The following is a 13896-nucleotide window of genomic DNA, read 5'->3' on the forward strand; positions in this document are numbered from 1 at the left end:
GGGGGAAGGGAAAGGGGAAGGGAAGGGGGAAGGGAAAGGGGAAGGGAAGGGGGAAGGCAGGGGAAGGCAAGGGAAGGGGGAAGGCAGGGGAAGGCAAGGGAATGGGGGAGGGAGGGGAAGGGGGAAGGGAAGGGGGAAGGGGGAAGGGATGGGGGGAAGGGAAGGGGGGAAGGGAAGGGGGGAAGGGAAGGGGAATAGGGGGAAGGGAAGGGGAATAGGGGGAAGGGAAGGGGAATAGGGGGAAGGGAAGGGGAATAGGGGGAAGGGGATAAGGGAAGGGGGAAGGGAAGGAAAGGATAGGAAAGGAAGAAAGGTAAACAGATAATAGGACACTTGATCCCAGGAACTCCAGACCAGCCTAACAACATAGACCGTGTCCTTACTCAAAATTTTCAAAATTAGCCAGGCATGGTGGCATGTGCCTGTGGTCCCAGCTACTCAAGAGACTGAGGTGGGAGGATCACTTGAGCCCAGGAGGTTGAGCCTGCATGATCCTGTTACCGCACTCCAGCCTGGGCATCAGATCAAGACCCTGCCTCAAAAAATAATAATATTTGACAATTTAGGTAATAAATAACGGTATTCCTTCACCCTAACCAATTCCCTGTCATATAGTTTAATAAAGAAAATATGCTAGACAAATTACATGAGGAATTTTAATATGTCTATCTACTATTTTCTGTTTTAAATTCAAGAATACCATTTTATCAACCAAACACTTGTGATCATTATTTTCAATATATCTATATTTTTCCTTAATTCCAGATTAAGAGAAACTAAAGGCCAAATATTTGAAATACCATAGTTCATTACCAGAGAACACCATATACTTATAAATTTCATATCCTGCTCCTTGATTTTTTGAAGAATTTAGATCTTTAAAAATATTTATCCATTTTAGATAGAAGTCAGAGAATAGTTGACTGAGGAAGAAAGTGAAATGATCAGAAAAAGGCATGAGGGAAATTTCTAGTGTGATGGAAATGCTTTATATCTTGTTTTAGGTGGTAATTACAAGCATGACTAAAACTGTCAAAATTCATCAAACTGAACACAGAAGATCTTTGCCTTGTATTTTAGGTTAATTATTCCTCCACAGACAAAAATGTTTTTAAATCTTCTGTTCAAACTTCCAATTTCATAGATGCCTATACTTTTCCAAAGTAAATTTTATATCAATCATTTTTCTTTTGTCATCATCATTCTTGGTTGGTTTTTCAAAAATCACTCGTTTATCTTCCTCTTTCCATCCATATTGCCAATGGATTCATTCGAACTCTTTGTCGCTTTCCTTCTAGATTATCACGGCCAAAGTTTAAGAAAAACAAAGACCAGATCTGTGACCCTTAGATGAACCCTGGGTCTCCGTGGAAGTCTGATTCAGGCAGGGTGATTAGTCACAGTACTGCTTGCAGTCTACTGATTAGTTTTTCTGTCACCCTAATCAAATATAAGCTTATTTAATTCATAACAGCATCTTGAGATAGTACAATGACCAGTTTACTAAAAATTCAAATGCATTTGCTAATCTGGAAATTGAATGTAGGGGGGAAAAGCTACCTTTTTTATAGTCATCTGGTTTACTTGAATCATCTCTGACCATTAGTTTTCTGGGGCTTTTTCTCTATTATTGGCCCAGAGGGTGAAATGTGTAACACAACGACAAACTTCCCTACAGCTAACAAACCCACAACCAATAAGACCAAAAAATGTAGAAGTCTCAGTAGTTCTTGAAAACATAATAGCAAATCAACTGTGTCGAGTTCAAGGAAATTAAGGAAGGAAAAAAAAAAAAAACAGAGCAGCCAAATGGATGAAAACCTCAATTCATTTTCAAAAAAGAAGTAAAAGAATAAAGTAGAAAATATGAATACTATTCTATTCTCAGCTCTGAAACACCTAAAGAAGTTTTATAGATAGCTAATATGATCTTCAGAAATTGTAGTCAGCGTTTGTAATTAACATCAGTCTATAAAAGTTCTGAACAGGAGAATGTGAGATGGTTAAAAACTCATGGAAATAAAAGGAAGCGTTCTGCCTTTTAGTGTAAAAAATAAATAATTCGTGAAAAACAAATGAGCATATGCTGTGGAGATCTAAAAAAAAGACTGCGATCCTTAAAAATCTACAGATTTTAGAATTGAAATACAGCAGCTTTCTAGAGTTGAAATATGACAGCATTTCTGTAAGCCATTATAGCAGGTAAAGGCTATTGGCTCTATAGGCTAAGCATGTCTTCATAAGCTGTCAGTCACAGCAGAGACCACTATTTCATGCCCCTCCTCAGTGAGTCCTTTTGTAAGTCAGCTAACAATCTCCTAATTTACTTTTGAAATAACACAAAGCTGATTCAAATAACTCTGTAATATTGGATTAACCAACGTGCTGTGGGAATTCAGAGGAAATAGTGATTCATTCTAATTCAGGTGGAGGGCAGGAAATTACAGAATATTACCACAGGGTGGCTTTTATGCAGTTCTTCAAAGATAGGCAAATCTGAGAACTATTGTCTTGCTTATGCAACACATATGCATAGAAAAATTACAAAATGTGGATCCTCAGAAATAAAATCCATAGTCCTATGGAAAACAACCCTAATTTCACTACTTAGAAAAAAAGTGCTTCTATATGCAGAGATATGCAAATTTATAATAAACATGCAGTTTTCTCTCTGTGTGTGTGTGTGTGTGTGTGCGTGTGTGTGCGCGCGCACATAGAGAGGGAGAGATGGGATCTCACTATGTTGCCCAGCCGACACACCTGGCCTAAATATGCAGTTTCCTGACACATTTCTTATAGTATGTTGTGAACATGTTTGCATCTTTCTGGTATTTACTTTCGGGTGATAATATATCCTTATATGTTTATATCTTAAATTAGCCAGATCTCATTTTGTAGACATTTTCTTTCCAGCTGTTTGTTGGTATAGACATGTAAGATGTGTTAAAATATCCTTCAACAATATATATCTTTGAGTACTTAGATTATATCTTTGAATATTCATCAGATTATTATTATTATTTTATTTTATTTGAGATAGAGTCTTTCTCTGTAGCCCAGGCTGGAGTGCAGTGGTGTGATCTTGGCTCACTGCAACCTCTGCCTCCCAAGTTCAAGCTATTCTCCTGTCTCAGCCTCCCAAGTAGCTGGGACTACAGGTGCGCCTGGCTAATTTTTGTATTTTTAGCAGAGATGGGGTTTCATCATGTTGGCCAGGCTGGTCTCGAACTCCTGACCTCATGATCCGCCAACCTCAGCCTCCTGAAGTGCTGAGATTACAGACGTGAGCCACTGTGCCCGGCCTATCAGATTATCTTTTAGGAGGAATCCCTAGAAGTGGATTTGCTGAGGGCTGACACCATAGTTACCAATGTTCTCTTTTCTCTAAAATCTATTAACTTGTTCCGAGTATATCACTTTCTTCATGACATGTCACTGTCCAGCTACCACACCATTTCTCTGTTCCGTTTTCGAGCAGAATAACCCTAGGTGTTTAAAGAATCTCCAATTCTTCTCCTTTCCCTCTTAAAACCATTCTAATCAGGCTTTCCCCCCAGCCACTCCATCAAAACTCGTCTTGTCCAAATAACCAACCATCATGCCCCCCCCCATATATACACATACTCACATTGTGTTAAATCCAATATTAAATCTCATTCATCATCTTACTTGATCAGACAGTAACTTTTGAGACAGATGATCATTTTCCCCTTCCAGATACATTTTCTCACTTGGATTCCAGGACACCACACACTCTTGGTTTCCCTTTCAGCTCACTGGACACTCACTCTGCCTCCTCATCCTATTGACCCACATTCTCTGGGTGATCTCATTAAGTCTCCTAGCTTTAAAAACCATCTCCTTGCCTATAAGTTCCAACTAGTGTCTCTTGTCTAGTCCTCACCCTTAAACTAAAACACAAATATCCAAACTTATGCACACTGAAAACTTACCATATCTATTACCAACTCCTGATCTTTATTCCTCCTCCTGCTTTAAAAAACAAAACCCCACCCCAGTCTTTCCTTTCTCTGTAAATAACAATGGCCATCCCTGCAGCTGCTCAAGCCTAAGACCTTAGAATTATTCTAAATCATTCTTTATCTTACACCACCTTCAGTTTTTCAAGAAATCTTATTGTCTCTATCCCTAAAACATATTTAGAATCTAGACTCTCACCACTTTAGACGCAGGATGTTTTTTTGACCCCTTTGCGGGACTCATGACAGGGGTGTCCATTTACTCAGCCCACCCCGTTTGGTCCCTCGTGGGAGGGAGCATGTAGGCAAGCAAGTGCAGGAACTGGCCAGCCGCTTTAGTGCCAGCAGTACCAAACCTCAAGGCCCCAGAGGGCATGTTGCAATGCTCTCTTAGCTCCACCATCTGCAGACAGCAGTGTGTTATCAGCTCAGTGGGCCCTTTGCCTTGTCACATGGGGTGGCTGCCTTTCACCAGCCAGGGCAAAGGGCCAGTGTGACAGTCTTTTTGGGTACCTTCACTTGGTGGGTCCCGAATTCTTGTCCGGTGCCCAAGAAGAATGAGGTCACGCAGACCAAATGAAGGATAGGGAAAGTGAAGAATTTTATTGAGCAGTGAAAGGGGTTCTCAGTAAAGAGAGGAGCTGGAAAGGTGATGGGAAGGGCAGGTCACTCTCCCCTGAAGTCAAGTTGCCTCTCTTAACATCCAGCCATTGTCTCTGAAGTCAAGTGACCTCTCAATGTCCAGCTGTTTCTCCTCTCTACCAGCTGAGTCTGGGGTCTTTATAGGCACAGGATCAGGGGGAGCAGACCACAGATAGTTTTGGAAAAGGCAACATTCGATTGGTAAAAAGACATTCTTCAGAAAGAACTAATCAGGAGAGAGCAGGCAAACAGGAAGAGAAGTTCTCACTTTGAGCCACGGGTTTCAGGTTTTTGGGCTTGAAGCTGGGGCTTTGCAAGGGACCTGCCCATGTCTGCCTAGTTTCTCTGCCTCCTGTCTCCATCACTTTTACTGCTCCTACTCTGGTCTGGTATTCCTTTCCTGAATTATTAAGAGCCCCTAAATAGTCTCCCTGCATTTGCCCTTAATCCCTATATCTAGTTACAACACAGAGGCCTGAGTGATCCTTTTAAAATGGAAGTCAGGGCCGGATGTGGTGGCTCGTGCCCATAATCCCAGCACTTTGAGAGGCTGAGGTGGACAGATCACGAGGTCAGGAGATCGAGACCATCCTGGCTAACACAATGAAACCCCATCTCCACTAAAAATACAAAAAAATTAGCCGGGCATGGTGGCAGGTGCCGGTAGTCCCTGCTACTCAAGAGGCTGAGGCAAGAGAATGGCATGAACCCGGGAGGCAGAGCTTGCAGTGAGCCGAGATCGTGCCACTGCACTCCAGCCTGGATGACAGAGCAAGACTCTGTCTCAAAAAAAAAAAAAAAAAAAAAAAAAGAAAAAAAGGAAGTCAGATCTTACCACTCCTCTGCTCAAAACTCTGTATAGCTCTTCCATTTCACTTAGAGTAAAAGCCAAAATTCTCCCAATGCTCTATAAACCCTGAACTCAATGTTACCTTCTGACCCCCTACAGATCCTCTTTGATTTCATCCTCTACTTTTTTTCTCCTAGTTCACTGCTCCAGCCCACCCAGACCTACTAGCCATTTGGTGAAGGAACCATGCATGTGCCTGCTTCAGGGCCTTTGCACTGGCTGTTCCCTGGGTCTGCAATGTTTTTTCATCCAATATCTTCATAGCTCGGTCCCTTGCTGCCTTCAGGTCTTTGCTCAAATACCACTTTACCTCTGAGGTTCTAAGTGATGTCCTCTTTTCAAAGGGCCTCCTCCCTTCAATGTTTACTGTCCATTTTCTGCTTTTTTCCCATAATATTTCTCTTCTTCTGATACATTTTTTTATTTGTGCAATTTGTTATTTTTTTGGACCCCAAAATGTATTCATAAGTGCAGGAATTTTTCTCTAATTTGTTCAATACTGGAAGACAGGCAATGTTACAGATACATATTTAATGCTTTTAATGCAGACCTCCAATTTGCTTCTAAAGAAATGAAGGTACAGTGTTTAAATAAGTAGACAAGGTGGAGAAGGATGGCTCATGTTGAGGCCACAGTATTGACAAAGACACTGAAATGCAAGAAAGCAAAATGGTGCACTGGATGCCAGGTGTTTCTGATGTATCAAGGGTGGGATACAGGATCTATTTAAAATAGGAACACATAAATGGAACAAAGCAATATTTTAATGGAAAGCACAAAATCAGCTTACTCCACAATAAGAAGAAGATGAAATGAAATGAAAAGAGTTCCACACAAGGATACTGACTGAGGTACTGGGACACTTAATGAAAACTTTCACCATAAAAAGTTGACAAAGTACTAAATTCTGTTTGGGAAGGCAGCTGTGTTTGAAAAGGTAAGAAGTCTATGGCCATACCACCCTGAACGTGCTGGATCTCATCTGAAAAGGTAATGAAAACTATGGTTTCTCCCAAGAAAATTGCACATATCTACAAAGTTTGGAGAGTCTACCACCTCCTGAAACCTATGCATGAACCACCACAGGCCAGTCCTTAAGAATCTCAATCAAGATTAAAAAAAGAATCCTGGTTAAGAAATATTATTTCGGCATGATAATCACTTGTACAGAAATGATGCTTAGATAAGGATGTGGGTGATTGTAACACTGAGTTATAATATTTTGCATAGATCTTTGTTTTTTTTCTTTTTAAATTGCTTGGACTTCTCTATAACAATTGTGCAAATCTTTGAAGCTGAAGTTTATTCTACTTAAAGAGAATTCAACCACCATATCTTAAATGTTAAATAATATCTAGAATCAAGTATCCCAAAATCAACTCAGTGAACATTCAAATTGAAAACTCCTTGTTTCAAGCTTGGTATCAATAACTTTATGAAGTTCACAAGATAATCAGAAGGAAGACTATTTAGGTACTGGTAATTCGATTTTTTAAAAAATTGAAATTGGCAAACATTCCATCCAAACAATCTAAGCTATGGTCTGTCTTCTGTACAACTTTATCACTAGGCATCTTTCATCTGAATAATTCAGTAAAATAGTAATAATGAGTCTTTGCTTTTCTACCAAATATCCCTTCTGTCTGTAAAACAGAATCCAGAAATAATTAGTGGGAAATTCAGCTTGAGTAGTTTTCCTTGGTCAGATAGGTCTCTGGAGAGAGGTGTGGTAACCAAAGGGAAAGGGTCTTATTTACATCCTAAATATAAACAGCTCTTTATTCACTGAGGCCATTCTTTGCACTGTAGTAATGCTGGTGCAGAAAACTCTCTTGTCTGAAATCTATTCCATATCTGATATCTGATGCCAACCCCTATAGTGATAAAGGCCACAGACAGAAATCCAGAGGCACCGAATCTAAACAGTCAGTCCGGAGAGGTCTCTCTGGTTGTTTTCCCTGTTGCCATTCATCAGAGGACGAGTTTACCAACAGCCATCAGCCAAGCACATCCAAACTGGATCCAGGCCAAGAGCAAGCAGCATTGTTGAAATCTGGGCAGCAAGGTGGAAGGGTGGCCAGGGCATCAGCTGGATGAAAACATGCGGGGACTGCTGGGCAGCAGCTGGAAGAAGTTTGGACATGCTGGCCGGGGGACATATGAGTGGTTAACCAGCGAGCCCAGCCTGCCTCTCCTGGAGACCCAGCTGCAGGTCTGTACTTATGACTTAAGTCTTTTCTTCCCCAAAGCATCTTCATCAGTTTTAAAATCCATAATATCTATGGTTTTAGGATCTTAAAATGTAGTGGCAGCATTTTGTCTTACAGCTATAACAAAAATAGGAATTCACTGATTGGCATGGTCTAAAGGGAATAAATTGAAAGTTGTTATTTTTGGACAAGGATACATTCAAGTAAAACTTGGCACAACTGTATCCTAAGAACACTTGATATCTGAAATATGTTGAAGAACACCTGAAAGCAGCAGTCAACAGAGGTGTTACAACAGAAATGCCTCAGTGTTACAACTTTGTTCTTTGCTCAGTAAGCAATGTCTACATATACAAAAATAAGAGCCTCTCTTTGGTCCTGGCTGTGTATTAACCACTGTTTTTAAGTGTTGGCAGAAACCATGCATCTTACTTCAGGTAAGACAGCAGGGGGTTAAAGAGATTTTGTCTCTCACTAAGAAATGCAGCAGCTGCTTTTGCTTTGTCTGGCAAATCACCAGTGCAGTCTCCGTAGGAAGCAGCACTAAGGACAAATATTTGTACAAACCTAAAACCTAAGAATTAATTTTATAATCAGAGGAGAAATGAGTGACACCGCCGACAACACAAGAAAGAAGGAAATCAGACTATTTTCTTGCTTTCTGGAAAACCAACTGGTGAGATTAGTATTTAAGTTCTCCAAAACCACATTTTACAAAAAAAAATACATAAATATATATTGATGTGAATATTGAGATATCCTTAGCAGTTACACCTTTAATTGAACATTTCTTTAAAACATCCCCTGAACAACAAATCTCTTTAGCCAATATAAACGTCAGAGAAACATTAAAAGTTAAAAAATAACTTTGAGGCGGGTAAGCAAGACATCCTTTCCACATTAAAAAAAAAATCCAACGATTTTAAGCAACATACCATAAATAATTAAATAAGCAAATTAAGGATACTGTAATGAATTTTTCCGATAGCGCTGGGCCTCTCTTAACTGGAAAAGTCCTTTGTCTCAAGAAATTGTCCTAGTTTGCTGTATAAAAGTCTTCTAATGCCACTTGCTATGTGGACAAATTTAACTCAGCCAGTGGAATAACTGATTACAGCAGGGACTGTGGTATTTCTCATTTCCCAAATTTTTGCAACTAGTATTGAGAAAACCTTAAGTAGCGTAATTATAAACAAAGGGTCTATTACATAAAACCTTTTAAATAGAACATTAAGTATCTCTATATTCTATGCATACTGACTTTCTATGATATAATAGAGAATTTAAAATGTATGGCCACAACTGATCAGAAACTGTTATCATCCATATTATTGATAGAGAATGAAATAAAAATAGATTATGAGAAATGGCCCATGCTTATCAGGGTTTAAGTATTAAAAGAGATAATGGCCAAAGCTATTATTGAATTATTAAGCTAGTATAAGCGATAAAGCTATTATTTAATCATTAAAAATGTTAAAATATTTTTTGGTGATTCATCTAGAAAGAAAAAGCAAATTATAGTTAAAATGTTCTTACTCCAACTTGATTTCTTAATAATTATAGCAAATTTATGAGTTCATCTACTCTTACAGTTTTTGTAATCAAAGTCCTTATTATGTCACAACAGATTTTAAGTTAATAATTCTGATATCAAATTAGATTATATGTAAGAAAACAGAAGGAATTTATAGTTTAGAAATTTAACAATCACATATATAAAACATAAGAGACTTTTTTGAAAATATGTATTTATTAAAATATAAATTTAGTTATGCCAGATTTTATTTTCTAGCCACACCAATAAATTTCTAGATTTCTCTGATTATCTTTAGCATTTTAGGTTTAGTAAACTTGACTGCTTGAGTCACTGAGATATAAATATATAAGTACTATCACCAAGTGCTTTATGCACTTTAATTCATTTACTTCTCATGCTAACCCTTGATAACGGATGTTATTAATTCCATTTTATAGAAGAGAAAGCCTAGGCCCAGAGAAGGCAAGTGAACAGTCCATAGTCACACAGGTGTTAGAACATTATAGGAATTCAAACACAGAGCTGTCAACCCCCAAAGATGATGCTCTGCTTCTCAAGAACACTATTTTTATGTTCTTTAAGCTAAAATATCTTAATTCATATCTTACCAAGGACAAAATATCTGGAAATATAAATATTAAATAAACCATCTAATTTCAAGTCAAAACCACACATATAGTTATAAAGTCTTTTGGAAATAACAAAAGATTATACAAACATCTAGCATTATAAAATGCTGGCTAGGGCCGGGTGCAGTGGTTCATGCCTGTAATCCCAGCACTTTGGGAGGCTGAGGGGGGCAGATCATGAGGGCAGGAGATCGAGACCATCCTGGCTAACACGGTGAAACCCCGTCTGTACTAAAAATACAAAAAATTAGCCAGGCATGGTGGCGGGTGCCTGTAGTCCCAGCTACTTGGGAGGCTGAGGCAGGAGAATGGGGTGAACCCGGGAAGTGGAGCTTGCAGTGAGCCGAGATTGCACCACTGCACTCCAGTCTGGGCGACGGAGCGAGACTCCGTCTCTAAATAAATAAATAAATAAATAAATAAATAAATAAATAAATAAATAAATAAAATGCAGGCTAGATAAACCAGTCTCCTAAGAGGTCATGACCAGCAAAACGTGTCCTTTCCACCAAAATCAAGGAGTGAACCTCATCTCTCATAGTTTATTAGGGTTTTTTTTTTCTTTTTTTTTTTCTTTTTTTTTTTTAACCGGATCTCCCTTTTTCCCCCAGGGCGGGGTTGAAGGGGCCGATCTCAGCTCACTTCCAGCCCTGGCTTCTGGGGTCACTTGGGTAAGAGACTTATTTGTCCCCAGTAGCTAGGATTACAGGCGCTAATTTTTTATTCATGTTTTTAAAATTCAGCATCTAGTTGGCCAATGTTATTTTTACTTAATAGTGTGTGAGCTGATACTCAGAGATATAGTGACCAGGTATTTGCATATATGTGACCCTTTCTTCTGTTGCTTTTCACAGTATAGAATTCTTAGTGTAGTGTACAATTTTATGTTTGTTTGTTTGTTTTGAGATGGAGTCTCGCGCTTGTCACCCAGGCTGGAGTGAAGTGGCACGATCTCAGCTCACTGCAAGCTCTGCCTCCTGGGTTCAAATGATTCTCTTGCCTCAGCCTCCCCAGTAGCTAGGATTACAGGCGCCCACCACCACGCCCTGCTAATTTTTTTTGTACTTTTAGTAGAGATGGGGTTTTACCATGTTGGCCAGGCTGGTTTCAAACTCCTGACCTCAAGTGATCCTCCCACCTCAGCTTCCCAAAGTCCTGGGATTACAGGCGTGAGCCACTGAGCCTGGCCTAGGTTTTCTTTTAAATAAGTAAGGAGCTTAATATTCTGTTTGCTTATTTTAAACATGAATTATAAGGCTTTGAAATATTTTATTTTCCTCCATAGTGGATACTAACATTTACACTTGTTACTATATGCTTTATAAAAGAGAGAAACTTTTTAATACTTCATTATTTCTTAGTAGCCTTATTAAAGGCAATCTCTGCAATTAGGAACAGTATTTTTTTTTTTAACGTTGCTTTTCTACTTTGCTGTTTAAGCATCATTTCATGCCTATTGTATTATTTATGCCATCAGGAGCCATTATCATTTCTGTGAGCTAATATTATAAAATCAATACCTTTTAGGTTCCCCAAGAATTTATCTGTAATTCTTTGTCTTTAAAAAGATAAAATGTTTTCATATTTATCCTACAAGTTTTACAAAAACAAATTTAAAGAATTTTTAAAATCTCATTCATCATAAGCACCATCAAATCCAAATTCAGTTATTTACATTTGACATGCATGTAATATTTACATGCGATATGAACACATAACGAGATTTTGTTCCAAAATTAGAGAACTTAAGTGGGTCCCACATGATCCGTTAGTGGCAATAAGTCATAATTGGTCTCATTCTAAATAAAATAAGTACATAAATAGTAAGAATTTTCATTCAAGAAAATGAATAGTGGACCTACCAACTAAAATTTATTTCACTATTTTTAGTTTGTGGAAATTTTGTAAGATCTCACCAACGTGTACTTTTTGACATTCTGAATTCACACTTTATTGTGTAAATTAACATTATTTCATATAGGCTCAAGCTCACTGGCATAAGAAAATGATAGTGACTTTTAGAGTGTGTAATAATGGAAAGAAGAATGAAAGATGAGAGGGAACTTCAGGGCCTTAGAAATGCGAGGCCTTGGCCGGGTGCAGTGGCTCACGCCTATAATCCCAGCACTTTGGGAGGCCAAGGCAGGTGGATCACTTGAGGTCAGGAGTTTGAGACCAGTCTGGCCAACATGATGAAACGCTGTCTCTATTAAAAATACAAAAATTAGCCGAGTGTGGTGGTGCATGCCTGTAATGCCAGCTACTCGGGAGGCTGAGGCAGGAGAATTGCTTGAACCCTGGGGACGGAAGTTGTAGTGAGCCAAGATTGCGCCATTGCACTCCAGCCTGGGTGACAGAGCAAGACTGTGTCTCAAAAAAAAAAAAGAAAAGAAAAAGAAAAAAAAAAAGAAATGCAAGCCCTTCTTTCCACATCTCCTAACTAGGCTTCCTTCCCTAACTCCAGGGCACCCAGGGGGTGAGCTCCACCCAGGAGGATGTGGAGCCCTTCCTGTGTATCCTTCTGCCGGCCACCATCCTGCTCTTCCTGGCGTTTCTGCTGTTGTTCCTGTACCGCCGCTGCAAGTCCCCGCCATCCCAGGGGCAGGCGTTCAGCATTGACCTACCAGAGCACACACCTGCCGGAGCGGTGACAGACCTCCTGCCTGGCCTGGCCTGGAGCAGTGAGGACTTCCCCTACTCCCCACTGCCTCTGGAGGCCACCCTCCCCTCCCAGTGTTTACCGCCCTCCTACGAAGAGGCCACCAGAAATCCTCCTGGGGAGGAGGCCCAGGGATGCAGTCCTTCAGTATGAAAAGGGCTCACCTGGACTGGAAGAGCAAAAATAAACTGCTCTTGGGAATCATATAAAACATAGCTCTCCATCTTTAATAGAGCACCCATGAGAAGAGGGAGAAGGGCCCCTAGACCCAAGAAGCTGCTATTCATTGGCCAACCTCTGCCAATGGGGCACTTCAGGCTGAGGGCAAAGCTTGACAAATGCCAATCTAATTAACCTATCTTCACGTTCCTTAGGGGAAAGTTTCCCAGGTTCTTCTACAGATGACTGCACTCTCCTAAAATGTATAACACTCCTGAGAAAAAAAGGAAAGTTCTATGTGAGTTGAAAAAAAACAAACAAACACTGAATTACTTATGAGCACAGGGACGGGCTCTGAAGGGCAAGAAAAAAAATCTGGACCAGCCAAAGGTAACTACTTTTGCTACCAAATAGAACTTTTCTTCCCACACCAGTTTTTCAGGGTTTCATGGTTTGTTTCACTTCTCTATGAATGCTCCAAGATACAGAGAGTTCTAGAAGGAGTAAAAGACATCTCTAGAGCTGCAGGGGATAGTTGTGTTGTAAATAACAGTGAAATATATTACAGTATTAGCAATGAATGTATAGCTATTTGCAAGCATTTTAGTTAAAAAATAATAATAAAGCTGTCCAAAGTTATCTTCTTTGTAGTGTCACCTTGCTTATTTGCCCTCTGATTTGCTTCCTCGAATGGGGGAAGGATGTGGCTTAGTGACATGGGAATGTCTCATACTAGGATATTATGGGTCATCTGACAGTGCTGTGGCAAGAGAGAGCTTCTGCTATAATACATTATCTTATTAGATATCACTCGTATTATATGACACCACCATATAATACGTCGTGTATAGCACTGTGACAGAATCTGTAGGCTTCACCAAGCAACAATGACAGTAGAAATCAGGTTAACATTGGAAAGGAAAGGTCAATATTTTGGATTACATGGTAAAGAAAAAACTATTAGTTCCAATAGGGACCTTATAGCAACATAGTTCAAATTCTTGCTTTATAGACATCAAAGCTAGAGCTTAGAGAGGTTAAGTGACTTGTCCAACGTAACATACCTCATAAGAGGCAGAGCCAAGAACAGAAGCCTGGCCTCTCTGTCCTGAGCAGAAGCATCTTCCACTGTGCCAGATGTTCTCCCCAGAAAATTGCAAAGGTCGAATTTCAGCCCAGGCTTCTGGAGGATCAGGGCTCTCAGAAGGATTAGCACAGTTGAGAGTG

The 13896-nt window shown here is 39.6% G+C and overlaps 1 protein-coding gene across 1 annotated transcript; it reads left to right on the forward strand.

Annotated features, from left to right (window-relative positions):
- The first annotated feature begins 7410 nt into the window (after positions 1 to 7410).
- SMIM28 (small integral membrane protein 28) lies at positions 7411 to 13304 on the forward strand. The gene is made up of 2 exons (XM_032160204.2): positions 7411 to 7684; positions 12316 to 13304. The coding sequence occupies exons 1-2, from the start codon at positions 7574 to 7576 to the stop codon at positions 12661 to 12663; spliced, it is 459 nt and encodes a 152-aa protein (XP_032016095.1). The 5' UTR covers positions 7411 to 7573; the 3' UTR covers positions 12664 to 13304.
- Positions 13305 to 13896: the final 592 nt, after the last annotated feature.

Source organism: Hylobates moloch, unplaced genomic scaffold (assembly GCF_009828535.3).
Source record: "Hylobates moloch isolate HMO894 unplaced genomic scaffold, HMol_V3 SCAFFOLD_2, whole genome shotgun sequence".
Taxonomy (NCBI): domain Eukaryota; kingdom Metazoa; phylum Chordata; class Mammalia; order Primates; family Hylobatidae; genus Hylobates; species Hylobates moloch.